At 44.9% G+C, this 14,088-nt stretch overlaps 1 protein-coding gene across 1 annotated transcript in view; it reads right to left on the bottom strand.

Moving 5' to 3' along the window:
• Positions 1 to 905: 905 nt before the first annotated feature.
• LOC107729010 (tyrosine-protein phosphatase non-receptor type 12-like) overlaps positions 906 to 14,088 on the bottom strand; it is an 18,295-nt gene continuing 5,112 nt past the window's right edge. Inside the window, exons 2-17 of the mRNA XM_016539360.1 lie at positions 13,678 to 13,786; positions 13,400 to 13,476; positions 11,621 to 11,716; positions 11,066 to 11,104; positions 10,902 to 10,973; positions 10,041 to 10,100; positions 9,818 to 9,960; positions 9,453 to 9,519; positions 9,226 to 9,303; positions 9,024 to 9,122; positions 8,447 to 8,532; positions 6,216 to 6,805; positions 3,628 to 3,671; positions 3,514 to 3,556; positions 1,772 to 1,840; positions 906 to 1,698 (exon numbers count right to left, since the gene is read on the bottom strand). Coding sequence (XP_016394846.1) covers positions 1,637 to 1,698; positions 1,772 to 1,840; positions 3,514 to 3,556; positions 3,628 to 3,671; positions 6,216 to 6,805; positions 8,447 to 8,532; positions 9,024 to 9,122; positions 9,226 to 9,303; positions 9,453 to 9,519; positions 9,818 to 9,960; positions 10,041 to 10,100; positions 10,902 to 10,973; positions 11,066 to 11,104; positions 11,621 to 11,716; positions 13,400 to 13,476; positions 13,678 to 13,786 — 1,734 coding nt within the window. The 3' untranslated portion in view covers positions 906 to 1,636. The remainder of the gene's footprint in view (positions 1,699 to 1,771; positions 1,841 to 3,513; positions 3,557 to 3,627; positions 3,672 to 6,215; positions 6,806 to 8,446; positions 8,533 to 9,023; positions 9,123 to 9,225; positions 9,304 to 9,452; positions 9,520 to 9,817; positions 9,961 to 10,040; positions 10,101 to 10,901; positions 10,974 to 11,065; positions 11,105 to 11,620; positions 11,717 to 13,399; positions 13,477 to 13,677; positions 13,787 to 14,088) is intronic.

Raw genomic sequence — 14,088 nt, 5'->3', positions numbered from 1 at the left:
TATTTTTGATCAGTTAATTGCAGCCTTGATGGGCTGAGGAGACTTATTTTTAAAAACAACTGAATCCAAACTTTTGAATGCTATTCTATTTCAGTTCATTGCATCAAAAACAGCATGATAATGGATAATCATGTCAACCTAACTGAATAATGTTAACCAGCACAGGTGAGACTCAATCACAAACACATAAGATGTGCATCTTTGATGTGATCTGCATCCAAACCCAAAGCACAGAGCAGCATGTGTTCATCAGACGCTCTTCATTCACTCCTCTCTGAAAGAGTCTGAAATCCTCCCATGGTGCAGCTGACAGTTCTGCAGTTACACCAGCACACACTGACACACACACACACAAACGGACTCACACACACACTCGCACACACACTCACACACGCGCACACACATTCACTCACACACGCACACACTCACACACTCTCTCACGCACACTCACACACACACTCGCACGCACACATTCACTCGCGCGCACACACACACACACACAATCACTCACACACACACACACACACCCACCCACAATCACACACACGCACCCACAATCAGACACTCAAACACTAACTCTCTCACACACACACACACTCACAAACTAACACACACACACACACTCTCTCTCTCTCTCTCACACAAAATCACAGACACTCAAACACTAACACTCTCACACACACTCACAATCACTCACACACTAACACTCTCTCACACACACACACTAACACACACTCACTCAAACACTAACACACACACACACTCTCTCTCACACACACACACTCTCTCTCACTCACACACACACACACACACACACTCTCTCACACACAATCACTCACTCACACACACACACACACACTCTCTCACACACACAGTATGCAATGAGAATAAAGCAGCAGAAGACATTTTTCCTCCTAATGTTTTACTGACATTGATTGATTGATTGATTGACAGGTCTGTGTTGGAAGGTCAAGTAAAATCCTAGAGGTTTAAATGCGACGTTACGTAACTCGCACACATTCTCTCTCTGCGTCTCAAACACACACACAGTAAAAAAAGGCACGGGCAAGCTGTCTGGAGTCGTTCGTGAAGTGAGAAAATGGCATATACAAAAATAATGTCTAGAATACAATTTACAAAAAGCATCAACAATACAATCTCCAGCCCGCAGCGTCTCGTGAAGCGGCCGATACGCAAAGAAAGGGCCAGAAAAGAAAACACAGCCCTGAAAGCATTTGTTGTAACAGGAGGGCAAATAACTTACAGTTTGAGGTACACCAGACGCTTTCATGCACAGACGTCTTACATCGCAATAATATATTCAGTGATAGTACGTTTGCATCATCATCATCATCATCATTTACGGCTCGCCCTGTGAACTCCGGCCCGCGCCGTCTGATCTCAGTCTAAACTATTGCAGAAGAACGGGTCCAGCCCCGCAGCAGGAGTAAGGCAGGTTCTGGTCCCGGAGACACGCTTAGCACCAGCACAGCGAGTCCATGGCAGCGAGGTGCATCATGGGAGATTATCTTTGTAGCTTTACTGATTGTGTTAGTCAGAGAAGAGGCGCCGTCGTCTACAGTGGCACTTATAGAAGAAAGAGGAGCGTGGAGTGTGGAGCGGATGGGTGCCGCGGTCACGTCCACTCCGACGGAGGCTCCCGGGGGCCTTTGGGATGCGAGCAGCGGCTGCTGAATCCTGCGGCACAGAGACACTTGAGAGAAACTCACAGATCATTACGGAAAAGCTCTGGTCTGCTCTGGTCACTCACCGATCTCCGTCTCTGCTCTCCTGTCCTTCAGAGGCGAATCTGGGCCCTTTCCGTTCTTCTGCTCAGCATCTAGAAAAACATCACTGCTAAACAAATGCACATCTTTGCCGTCTGGCTTCTATTTCATCACATTATGGGAGAAATCATACCGAGTGTCTCTGAGTGTCTCTGAGTGCGATCAGCGGCTGATCTCTGAGATACAGCTGGAGATTCGGAGCGGCTGCTAACGGCTAACAAAAGCACATTAACATTCAAATAAAGCTGTGTGTTCAACCACAACGCACTGAAATGCTGCAAGTGAATTAAAATATTATTTTTGTGTAATAATAATAATAATAATAATAATAATAATATGTTCATTATAATAATAAAAATCATATCTTTGTGTAAACAGTAAGGAATTAACTGAGCAGCCGGCGGCGCCTGTGAATGTCAGAAGGTGTCACAATAAACCCACTCTGACATTAAAGGGATATTCACCCAAAAATGAACATTACCCCATAATTTACTCACCCTCAAGGCATCCCAGGTGTACATGACTTTCTTCTTTCAGACGAATCCAATCGGAGTTATATTAAAAAACGTCCTGGCTCGGTGGCTGGCTTGGTTCCAAGCTTTTAAATGGCAGTGAATGGGTGTTATTTTTCAACAGTCCAAAAGAAGTCCAATAAAGCGCATCCATCCATAATAAGAATAAAAAATGTCCATATTTAAAACTTTATAAACAGTAATCTCTAATCCTTAGCGCTCACAATAGAGCGGCATTCCGGCGGATGAGAACATGCTGGTCTCACGAGAACCTACGTTTGTTTACAGGAGCAAAGGAAGCAAAGTTTCCTTACTTTAGCAAAGGAAAACCAGCCTCCTCTTGGCTTATATCGAAATCCTCCCACATTTTTCTTTACAAATCCTCGTTTTGTACTTCTCATTCGTAGCCGGCGTTTTGTTTTGCTCTCTCTGCTGCACTTCCGCGTTCGTCTCTAATCACCGGAGTAACACTACGCTGTGTGAACGTATGACACTTAGTGGAAGCTACAGATTACTGCTTATAAAGTTTTAAACATGGATACTTTTCTTACAAAAATGCATCGATTTACTAAGGCCTTTATTCACCCCCCAGAGCTGTGTGAGGCACTGTTTATTATGGATGGATGCGCTGTATTGCACTTCTTTTGGACTGATGAAAAATAACAGCCATTCACTGCCATTATAAAGCTTGGAAGAGCCAGGACAATTTTTCATACAACTCCGATTGGATTCGTCTGAAAGAAGAAAGTCATACACACCTAGGATGCCTTGAAAGTGAGTAAATCATGGGCTAATTTTAATTTTTGGGTGAGCTATCCCTTTAACTGAGATATTTAAAAAAAATTAAATGCTGTTATCATGTTAATGCTATTAATATCGTAAATAACGCACCTAATGCTGGTTTCTAGTGCTGCACAAACACGGGTCAGAGATGACGAGTGAAAGCGGGACACCGAGAGATTCAGTAAAAATAAAAGTCTGCAGGAAGTGCTGATGAACAGGAAGTGTTTTTGGCTGATAATATGATGTGGTTTAATCTGGTGGCAGCTCTAAGGCCCGGGTATACGTCTCGCACACAGCGTATAAAGTATACTGGACCGCGATGAGTGTGAACGGACGAGCTCGACACACACAGCGCCACCTAGTGCACTCGCTCTGTCTCCACATGCACCGCTGCACACGGACACTTCTGATGACGAGACTGCGTGACGTACCGGTCTTTGGAGGACTAGCAGGAGCTTGTGTGTCTGCAGACGCCTGTGAAGAGAACAGACAGATGTTAAAGCTCTCGTTCTCAGTCGCTCGCAGCAGAAACAGACTCGTCTCACCTGTGACGACGCTTCGGCCGGCGGCGGCTCCACATCTGCGGCCTCTGAATGAACACGAGGGAAACGTTACAGGAAGTTCAGACAGACATGAGAACGAGTGGCTTTCTGGCGACACACTATCACCTCACTAATGAAACAGATGAGTTTAACGACTGAGCCCTTAATGAGCCATCAGTGATCAATGCTCTTCAAACTCACAAAATCCACACACACCGGCTACTGACTCACCATTAACACAGATGCACTAAAACAACCAGGCATGCTGGGAAACATAGGAAACCCTTTATCTACATACTTATTGAAAAGCATTTGGTCAAAACCACTTTTTGTCATTTATATTTCAGAATGATCACTTCAGTCGCTGCGAGACATAACAGAGGGCTGAGGTTCACTGTGTGTGTGTGTGTGTCACAAAACTGATGTTCACCAAGAGCAACCAGACGAAACTAACACACAATGTTAGTTTCAATGTTAGTAAATCCATTGTCTGGATTCTGTGCGCAGTGGAACAGGATCCCGCTCGACTACAGAAGCAGGAAGTGACGCGCTGTGCTTCTGTCTCAGAGCCTCTGCTGCCCTCGTGTGGCTGGACACAGTAAAGACACACCTGTGGCCATTAGGAAGGACTCAGCGGTTCGCTCAGGAACAGGCGGGGGCCAATCTTCACTGTCGTCACAGTCTGGGGCAAAGAGAGCTCTCTCTCACACACGTACACACACCGCTGAACGCAGCATCAACACCTGACACGAGCCCGCCAGCCCAGACCCCCGATCATCACACTACCATCATGCCTTCAGCCCCACAAATTTACTGAGTGCCCTAGACAGGCAGCATTAGCACAGCTCAGAGGCAGAAAACAAGCTTTGATCAGGTGACCTAAAGATCCCAGGAGCATCTCTGCACACACACACACACACACACACATACACATACACATACACATACACACACTCACACACACACAAACACACACACACAAACGCACAATCACACACGCACACACGCACACACACACACTCACACACATAAACACTCACACGCACACAAACACACAAACAAACAAACACACACAAACACACACTCACACAAACACACACAAACACAAACACAAACAAACACACACGTGCACGCACACACACACACACACACACACTCACACTCACACACACATACACGCCGCTCCTCCGTCTGCTTCCTTTCCCAGCTCTCCCTTCCTTCGAGTCGCTCGACTCTCATTTGATCAGAAATGATTGGCACATGCGAGCAGGAAGTGACCGATTTGAGCATCACTGTGACAGGAGTCTGTGTCACTTTGAGTCCGGTCTTTAGGAAGTGGACAACTGTGTAATCCACGGTTCTCTCGGAACAGAAGCACCTTTTCCCGTTTTTCTTTCAGTCCCTTTAAGTTCTGTCAGCTTATCTGACCTTGTATATTCGCGTGCGTGTGCGCGTGTGTGTGTGAGTGAGAGTGTGTGTGTGCGCGTGTGTGTGTGCGCGTGTGTGTGTGTGAGTGTGTGTATGTGCGCGAGTGTGTGTGTGAGAGAGTGTGCGCGCGCGTGTGTGTGTGAGTGTGTGTATGTGCGCGAGTGTGTGTGTGAGAGAGTGTGCGCGCGCGTGTGTGTGTGAGTGTGTGTATGTGCGCGAGTGTGTGTGTGAGAGAGTGTGCGCGCGCGTGTGTGTGTGAGTGTGTGTATGTGCGCGAGTGTGTGTGTGAGAGAGTGTGCGCGCGCGTGTGTGTGTGAGTGTGTGTATGTGCGCGAGTGTGTGTGTGAGAGAGTGTGCGCGCGCGTGTGTGTGTGAGTGTGTGTATGTGCGCGAGTGTGTGTGTGAGAGAGTGTGCGCGCGCGTGTGTGTGTGAGTGTGTGTATGTGCGCGAGTGTGTGTGTGAGAGAGTGTGCGCGCGCGTGTGTGTGTGAGTGTGTGTATGTGCGCGAGTGTGTGTGTGAGAGAGTGTGCGCGCGCGTGTGTGTGTGAGTGTGTGTATGTGCGCGAGTGTGTGTGTGAGAGAGTGTGCGCGCGCGTGTGTGTGTGAGTGTGTGTATGTGCGCGAGTGTGTGTGTGAGAGAGTGTGCGCGCGCGTGTGTGTGTGAGTGTGTGTATGTGCGCGAGTGTGTGTGTGAGAGAGTGTGCGCGCGCGTGTGTGTGTGAGTGTGTGTATGTGCGCGAGTGTGTGTGTGAGAGAGTGTGCGCGCGCGTGTGTGTGTGAGTGTGTGTATGTGCGCGAGTGTGTGTGTGAGAGAGTGTGCGCGCGCGTGTGTGTGTGAGTGTGTGTATGTGCGCGAGTGTGTGTGTGAGAGAGTGTGCGCGCGCGTGTGTGTGTGAGTGTGTGTATGTGCGCGAGTGTGTGTGTGAGAGAGTGTGCGCGCGCGTGTGTGTGTGAGTGTGTGTATGTGCGCGAGTGTGTGTGTGAGAGAGTGTGCGCGCGCGTGTGTGTGTGAGTGTGTGTATGTGCGCGAGTGTGTGTGTGAGAGAGTGTGCGCGCGCGTGTGTGTGTGAGTGTGTGTATGTGCGCGAGTGTGTGTGTGAGAGAGTGTGTGTGCGCGTGTGTGTGTGCGCGTGTGTGTGTGCGCGTGTGTGTAAGTACGTACCTGAGGTGTGTGTGGGGAGGCTCTGGCCTGCGATGGACATCGGCGTGACTCTGCGGGGGGTGTGAGCGCTCTGCTGTGCCGCTGAAGCCGTGCTGCTTATCGTGGAGAGAGCGTCGGGGCAGTCGGAGTGCAGCAGGTTGGTGAAGCTCAGCGCGGTCCGGCCGGGCTCGGACTGACCCTTCTCCTCCGTCAGCGGCAGGTGGTTGGGTCGCGGAGGCTCGTCGCTCTCCTCACACACGGAGCTGGTGTTGGAGCGCTTGAAGGCGTGTGAGCGCTGCAGAGCGCTGCTCCCCTCGAAGCTGCGAGGGCCCTCCTGCAGCGGAACCGTCTTGATCTCGATGCTCAGCGTGCGCTCCAGCCGGCGGTCCGGCCCGTCCTGCCCCGGCTTGCTGTAGTTCTCGTTGAGGTCGGGGTTCTGGTCCGACGCCAGCACGTGCAGGATGGGTTTGGGATGGTAGCGGTCGTTGTCCTGCCGTGCGTTTGTGACCGTAGGGAAGGCCGAGGGCGGAGACGGCGTGAGGATCGGAGGAACGGGCCGCGGCTCTGGAGGCTGCAGAATCTCCTCCTTCACGTCGCCCTCGGCCTGATTACTGAGAGACAACAAACATGAGCTGACCCTCCACAGATTCATTCAGGACACGAGTTTATGTGGAAAACACAGCAGATGACAGGAAATACACATGTGACCCTGCAGCACAAAAGCAGTGTTAAGTCGCTGGGGTATATTTGTAGCAATAGCCAACAATACATTGTATGGGTCAAAATTATCCATTTTTCTTTTTATTTCTTAATATCATTAGGATATTAAGTAAAGATCATGTTCCATGAAGATATTTTGTAAATTTCCTACCGTAAATATATCAAAACTTAATGTTTGATTAGTAATATGCATTGCTAAGAACTTAATTTGAACAACTTTAAAGATGATTTTCTCAATATTTAGATTTTTTTGCACCCTCAGATTCCAGATTTTCAAATAGTTGTATCTCAGCCAAATATTGTCCTATCCTAACAAACCATACATCAATGATTAGATTATTTAAATAATGAAAAATTATTTATTCAGCTTTCAGATGATGTATAAATCTCAATTTCACAAAATTGACCCTTATGATTGGTTTTGTGCTCCAGGGTCACATATTGCCTAAATACTAATTCTCCAATACTACACATGTGACCTGTGCTGGCAAAATGAGTGTGAATGTGCATGGCTAATTTTGAGCTACACGCAAAAAAAAAAAAATAATAAAAAATAAGTGAAAAATGTCGATTTCAGTCAAAGTTGATGTTTTCACAAAAATGAGTTCATCTAGCAATCCCAATGCTCCAAATAGTAATTAAACATCTAAAATTATCTTTATTTGTACCTTTTCTCCGCTCGCTTCTCGCGCTGACTGTCATCCAAAGAGCACAATCCCGATAAATATACACAGAATTACAGTATTTAAGTATTCACGCACACATAATCTGTTCTGTCTTAAGTGAACGTTTAGGGAACTGTTGGGGAAAAACATCTGATGTGTAACATTATATTAGATCCGTGCGTTACAGCAGGTCTTTATATAAAGGCTGTCTGTCTCAATGTTAATCTAACGATAAAAGAAAAGAGGGAATCACTCACTGCTCTTGATTGAACTGCTTTTGTAGTTTTAATAATCAATTTATTTGTAATAAACACACTAAAGGTATTTTTACATTTGATTATGTTTTTCTTATTTGAATGCTTTTGTTTAGATGTAAAATGAAAAAGGTAATGCAATATTTGTTTCTTATATTTGTATAGTTTTTTTTGCATCAGTTCTAATTTAAAATATCAAAGATAAAATAAAAAATAGCTATATTGTGATTATTAATATAGTAATTAATTATTATTAAGGAAAGAACTGGAGGAAAAGATGCAACGCTTTGGAACCTTTAGAAAACTTTAACTCGATTTTCCTCAGAATTGACTATCGACTTCAAACAGGTGTAGCTCAGTCCTTTTTTGTCTGATTCCAATAAATCATGTCATTTTGAAGGTCTTTTAATGGAGAATTTTGAAAAATTGCTCATTGTGAATAATTTTGCCAGCACCGGTCACATATACTCTAAATTATAAAATAAATAAAATTGCACTGATAAACATGTACACTCTGTGAAACGAGTATGTTTCTAAGTTTCTTCATTCAGTGCAGTTGGAGGTTTGAGGTTGATGAGACTCTGGAGGCGTGTACCGAGGGGCGGAGTCTCACCTGCGGATGCGGGGTGGTTTGGGAGGGGGCGTGTCCCATCTCTCCTCATCTGAATTCTGAACGGGTTTTTCCGGGCTGCCCTCTTCCTGCAGTGTGTGTGTGTGTGTGTCAGAACAAAGACAAACCAAACACGTGAATGTAAAACATTAGAACTTCTACATTACAAACAGAGAAATGAAAATAGAGGAGGAAAGGACAGAATGAAGATATTACAGCCTCAAACAGACACTTACAGTGTGTGTGTGTGTGCAGTCAGACCGCACTGGGTCTGTATATCAGGCTTTTCAAACAGGAAGTAAAGCATCAGTTTCTATTGTTCATTGTTTAAATTCTCTCAACTACCATTCCTGTCTTTCTAGAAGAGATCTAATCCAGGCAGCTCATCGTATATATTCTGTGTGTTTGTATATATATACAGTGTGTGTGTGAGTGTGAGTGTGCGTGTGTGTGTGTGAGAGTGTGTGTGTGTGTGTGAGAGAGTGTGCGAGTGTGTGTGTGTGAGTGAGTGAGTGAGTGAGTGAGTGAGTGTGTGTGTGTGTGTGAGAGAGTGTGCGAGTGTGTGTGTTTGTGGTCTTACCATCCCATCTGTGAGCTCTGAGTTTGTTGGACTCTCCAAAAGCATCAGCTGTTTCTCAAAGAGCTGTGCAATCGCTCGATGAACCAGCTCGTACTGCTCCTGATGTACAGAGAGACACAGGAGGCTAGTGAATCAATCCTGCGCTGGTTTGTAACGCATGTTATTCTGCTACAGTCTATAGCGGGTGTTTTGTGTCGTTTACTTTAGTCTGAACTGCTGAATGCCGGTGTGTCCTCATCTCCTGAATCAGCTGGAAAACGTTAAAATCTTCAGGAATTCTCTGCAAAATAACACACAATGATGCCAGTCCTTCAGTTGTTAGACTATATGTGTGTGTGTGTGTGTGTGTGATGTGAGTGTATGTGTGTGTGTGTGTGTGTGTGTGTGTGTGTGTGAGTGAGTGTGTGTGTGAGTGTGAGTGTGTCTTACCCCAGCTTTCAGGAGGTTCCACGTGTAGTCGATGGCACAGATGGCTCCTGTGCGTCCACAGCCAGCACTGTCAACACATACAGCACACATCTGCAGTCAGAACACATGCTAACATCAGACACGCTACCCAGTCATTTCCTATGAAACTCTGAGGCTCGTGCTAAACCAACACCCATAAACCCCTGACTAAACCTGAACCTCAGCCTGTCCTTCAGCGGTGATGATTGGCCATCAAGATAAAGCCAGAGAACGTCAGCGCTAGCGATCAGTCATGCTGCTAACACGTCGTGATGGAGATGGAGCTGCTGCTCGAGGCTCATGGGACTGAAGATCAGACGTGAGGTCATGATGAGCAGATCTCATACCTGCAGTGGACACAGATGGGAACGTCGTCATGCTCCTGATATTCCCTCATCAGAGCGATCATGTCCAGAATGGAATCGAAGGATGACGGGACGTCGTGATCGGGCCAGTTCACGTAATGAAACTGCGTCACTCGCCGGGTGTCCTGACAGACCAGAGAGAAACAGACTGATGGTTAAAAACTGTCCTGATACAACAGACAGACAGACAGAAATAAAGACTCACATGATCGAACTCCAATGCGAGTGTGCGGATGAAATAATCCGTCCGCGGCTGCTCAGACTCCTGAACAAAAAAACAAGCCCATATCAGCCACTGAATAGAGTTCTGAGGTTAGTTAAGTACAGCTGTTATTTACTTATTCAGATCTGCATGGATCTGCTTGATGCATTTGATACAGTTTGTGTTTTCTGTGACGTGAGTAAAGAGCAGTGGTACACAAATCTACAAACATGAATCATGAACGAACATAACAGGGACTAAATCTGTTAACAAACAAACAAACAAACTATAGATTCGTATTTCCACATTTTCAACCATAACATGGCCTAAGTAAAATCTGGTAAATCTGGTCAAACTGAAGAGAAACCAGATTCTTCTTATTCCCGCATTTACCCCCGTTTCACAGACAAGGCTTAAGCCTAGTCCAGACTAAAATGTAAATCTGAGTTGTTTCAACTGAAAGAAAGTTGCACCGACTGATCTTAAAATATATCAGTGCCTTTATTTTGTCCCAAGATGAACATCAGTGATGTTTTTTCTAAGGTACATTTATAAAAAATTACTTAAATGTCCTTATTGAACTATGGCCTAATCCTGGCTTAGTCTAAGCCATGTCTGTGAAACCAGGCCATGAAGTTCTTCAGAACACGTTTGAAGAGGTCTAATTCAGTGCCCTTCAGCTGTTCACTGCTTCCCTTGTGACTGAGAACAATCCGGTTTAAGTCACAACGAGTTTCAGTGTGAACGCGCTTCACATCCCATCGTGAACAATAACGTCTGTCGTCACAGCCGCAGACTCAACACGCTTCTCTCGAGGTCATGTGACGAGAGAGTGGTGCATGCTGGGAAGTGTAACGGACTCACACAGGAGATCTTGAAGGGGCCGAATGTCACAGGCTCATCTCCAAACAGCGGGAAGTAACGCTCACACTTTTTCTGCAGAGGAAAGCGAGTGAAGAACGTGTTTGAGTCTGTGAGTCGAAGCTTTTACGACTAAAGCAGATAATCAACACTGACATCATTCTTACCCGCCCCATCTCAAACTCTCGACACGCCATCACGATGACCTGCGCAACAGAAGTCATGTGTCACTTACGAGAACACACACACACACAGTGACAGACACACACACATACAGACACACACACACACACACACACTCAAACACACAGTCACAGACACACACAGACACACAGACACACACACACACTCAAACACACTCAGACACACACAAACAGTCACAGACACACACAAACACACACACAGACACACTCACTCTCACACACACACACACTCACACACACACACACACACACACACACTCACAGATACACACTCACACACACACACACACTCAGACACACTCACAGATACACACTCACTCACAGACACACACACACACTCATACTCACAGACACACACTCACACAGACACACACTCACTCACAGACACACTCACAGACACACACACACACTCACTCTCTCACACACACACACACACACTTGCACACACACACTTGCACACACAGACACACACACACACTCACACTCACACAGTCTCTCTGTGGCAGCAGATTCACTCACCGTGACCTTGTATTCCCAGATCATCCTCCAGAAGTCCAGCACAGTGTTGGGTAGCGGCCCCTGAGTGGCGATGTAGGCCTCCGGCCCGCCGATGCCCTGAACACACACACACACACACACACAGGATCAGATCTGACCAAACACACGGCTTACAGTCCTGACAGACTCATAAGACTGTAGTTCAGGGGTACTAAACAGGAGGCCCGCATCATGCTGAAGATTAATGTATTTTTATTACAATTTGCCCTCAAAATATTAGGCAGCTTGATTTTTTAAAATTAAATGTAGGCTATACAATCGCAGTGGTAAAAGCGGCTCGATCTCTGCAAGCGCTGTAACTAACGTGCAATTAAAAAGCAACAGCCGGCACACCCCAAACAACTTAAAAGAGAAGCGTTGACCAACAAGAGGACATTTAATAACATGATTTTACTCCACAACATCAGTCATAACTTCAGTTTGTGAGCTGATGTGCGGTTTTTGTCACAGAACGAGGTAGATTCTATACGGTAATAATGGCTATGTCGATTAGCATTGGATTGCAAATTATTATGAAAATACCAGAGATGGCTTGAAGAACACAGATAAACCATATATTGTCGCGTCGTATGTTTACTCTCGTAGGCCTATATTGTTGGATATTTAAATAAATAGTAAATCTTGTTTATAAATGACAGGATTCAGCTATCTGTGTCTATTAAAGCCGTGAATCACACTGTGACATTCAAATCTGCGTTCACGCTGCTCCAGAGAGAGCAGGTTACGTGTATGAAACATCTTTACAAAGTCTTTTGTATCGTTATTTCTGTGTTACAAACATTCAAATAATCACAGAAGTACTGGAATAAAAGTTTATAGTTTGGATATAAACACTGCTGTCTACAGAAGCGATCAAAATAGAATAAGTCACCTTTTCGAAAGTGATGATGCTTCAAATAAAGATTGTATCAATTACAAATGCCAGCAGGTGGAGACAAGTGACTTAAAATGAGATTCGTTCAAAAAAACGTTGATTCATTCAGGAATGAAACAAGTGATGTCTTTATGAGCGAGTCATTGAATCATTTGTTTAACTTTTTTTTATCAATAGTTGAATATTGTATTCTATAAATAGACTGCAGCAATTTTTTCTAGAAACTAATAAATTACATGTTATTTTGTTCAGTTGTCTGTTTTTTTTTTCAGAATCATGGTGGGAGAATACTTGAACAAAATCTAAAATTTGAGCTGCTGGGAAGTTTCTGGAATTTGTTTGATTTAACATGGAATGACGGTGAATCATGGTGGGAGAATAGTGATAGGCCCTATATATTTTAAAAATAAAATATTGATACAATATAGTTAATATAAATATGAAAAATAATACTTCTTTCTAAAGAAATTTGTGAACTATATTTGCTCAAGAATGTTTGTAGTTTTAGCATTTTGAGTTTGTTCAATACTCTTAGTATGAATGCAATTTTTTGTTTGCATCAATATAGCAAAACAAACTTAATCCAATTTTTTGTTCCAGATTTTTACCCTTACACTCTAAAGAGAAAGGAACAATTGAAATCGCATCATATGACCCCTTTAAATGCGGCCCGCTCTGAACTCGAGTACCCTGATCTAGTTGATGGTTCACTGTGTGTCACAGCAAGAAGAGAGAAGAAACACTTGAGTTCAAGAGTCAAGAAGCCAGCAGTCCTGTGTGAGTTCTCATACACAGACGTGCACAGACACACACAGGCTCTACAGAGACAGGAAAGGCCGCAGAAAAGCACAGGAAGTCTTCAGTACCTTGATGAAGTTTGCATTGATGTAGTCGGTGTCCTGATTGGATGTTTTTAACGTCACCTTCACACGACTGTGGTCGACTGACGTGCAAGAGAAAGACACCTTCATGTCAGCAGATACACACACACCTCACAGGCTCCAGATCAGAATTCATCATGAACAAACATCAGTCACATGACCTCTGACACTCTCAAGCCCTTCATTCATAACTAACACTTTATTCACATGACAGGATGGCTAGTGTGAGCGTTAGGTTAGTGCTGGATTGGTCGTTTACTCACATGGCAGAATGTCTTTATATCGGTTTTTCTTAACGTTTTCCTCCTGCTCTCCAACATTAGTGGGGTAGATCTTCTCTGTTCTATATTTGGTTGATAATCGACGTAATCTCTGTAAAAGACATACAAAAACAGCCTTAACAGCAGAGAAAGATTACATTAGACACAGACATTCGCATCAGAAATAAATCCGACAAACAGCTAAAGCTGTTCAGATCTCTACATCCCTGCGGCTCTGATTCCACCCGACACTGTGTGTGAGTGCGTGTGTGTGTGCGTGTGCGTGACCGTGTGTGTGAGTGAGTGTGTGTGTGTGTGTGTGTGAGTGAGTGAGTGTGTGTGAGTGTGTGTGTGACAGTGCGTGTGTGTGACAGTGTGTGTGAGTGAGTGTGTGAGTGTGTGTGTGTGTGTGTG

This window comes from Sinocyclocheilus rhinocerous, unplaced genomic scaffold (assembly GCF_001515625.1).
Source record: "Sinocyclocheilus rhinocerous isolate Xijiao unplaced genomic scaffold, SAMN03320098_v1.1 scaffold2682, whole genome shotgun sequence".
NCBI lineage: Eukaryota > Metazoa > Chordata > Actinopteri > Cypriniformes > Cyprinidae > Sinocyclocheilus > Sinocyclocheilus rhinocerous.
Note: the sequence above shows the minus strand (reverse complement) of the source record. Positions and strands in the feature narration are given on the sequence as shown.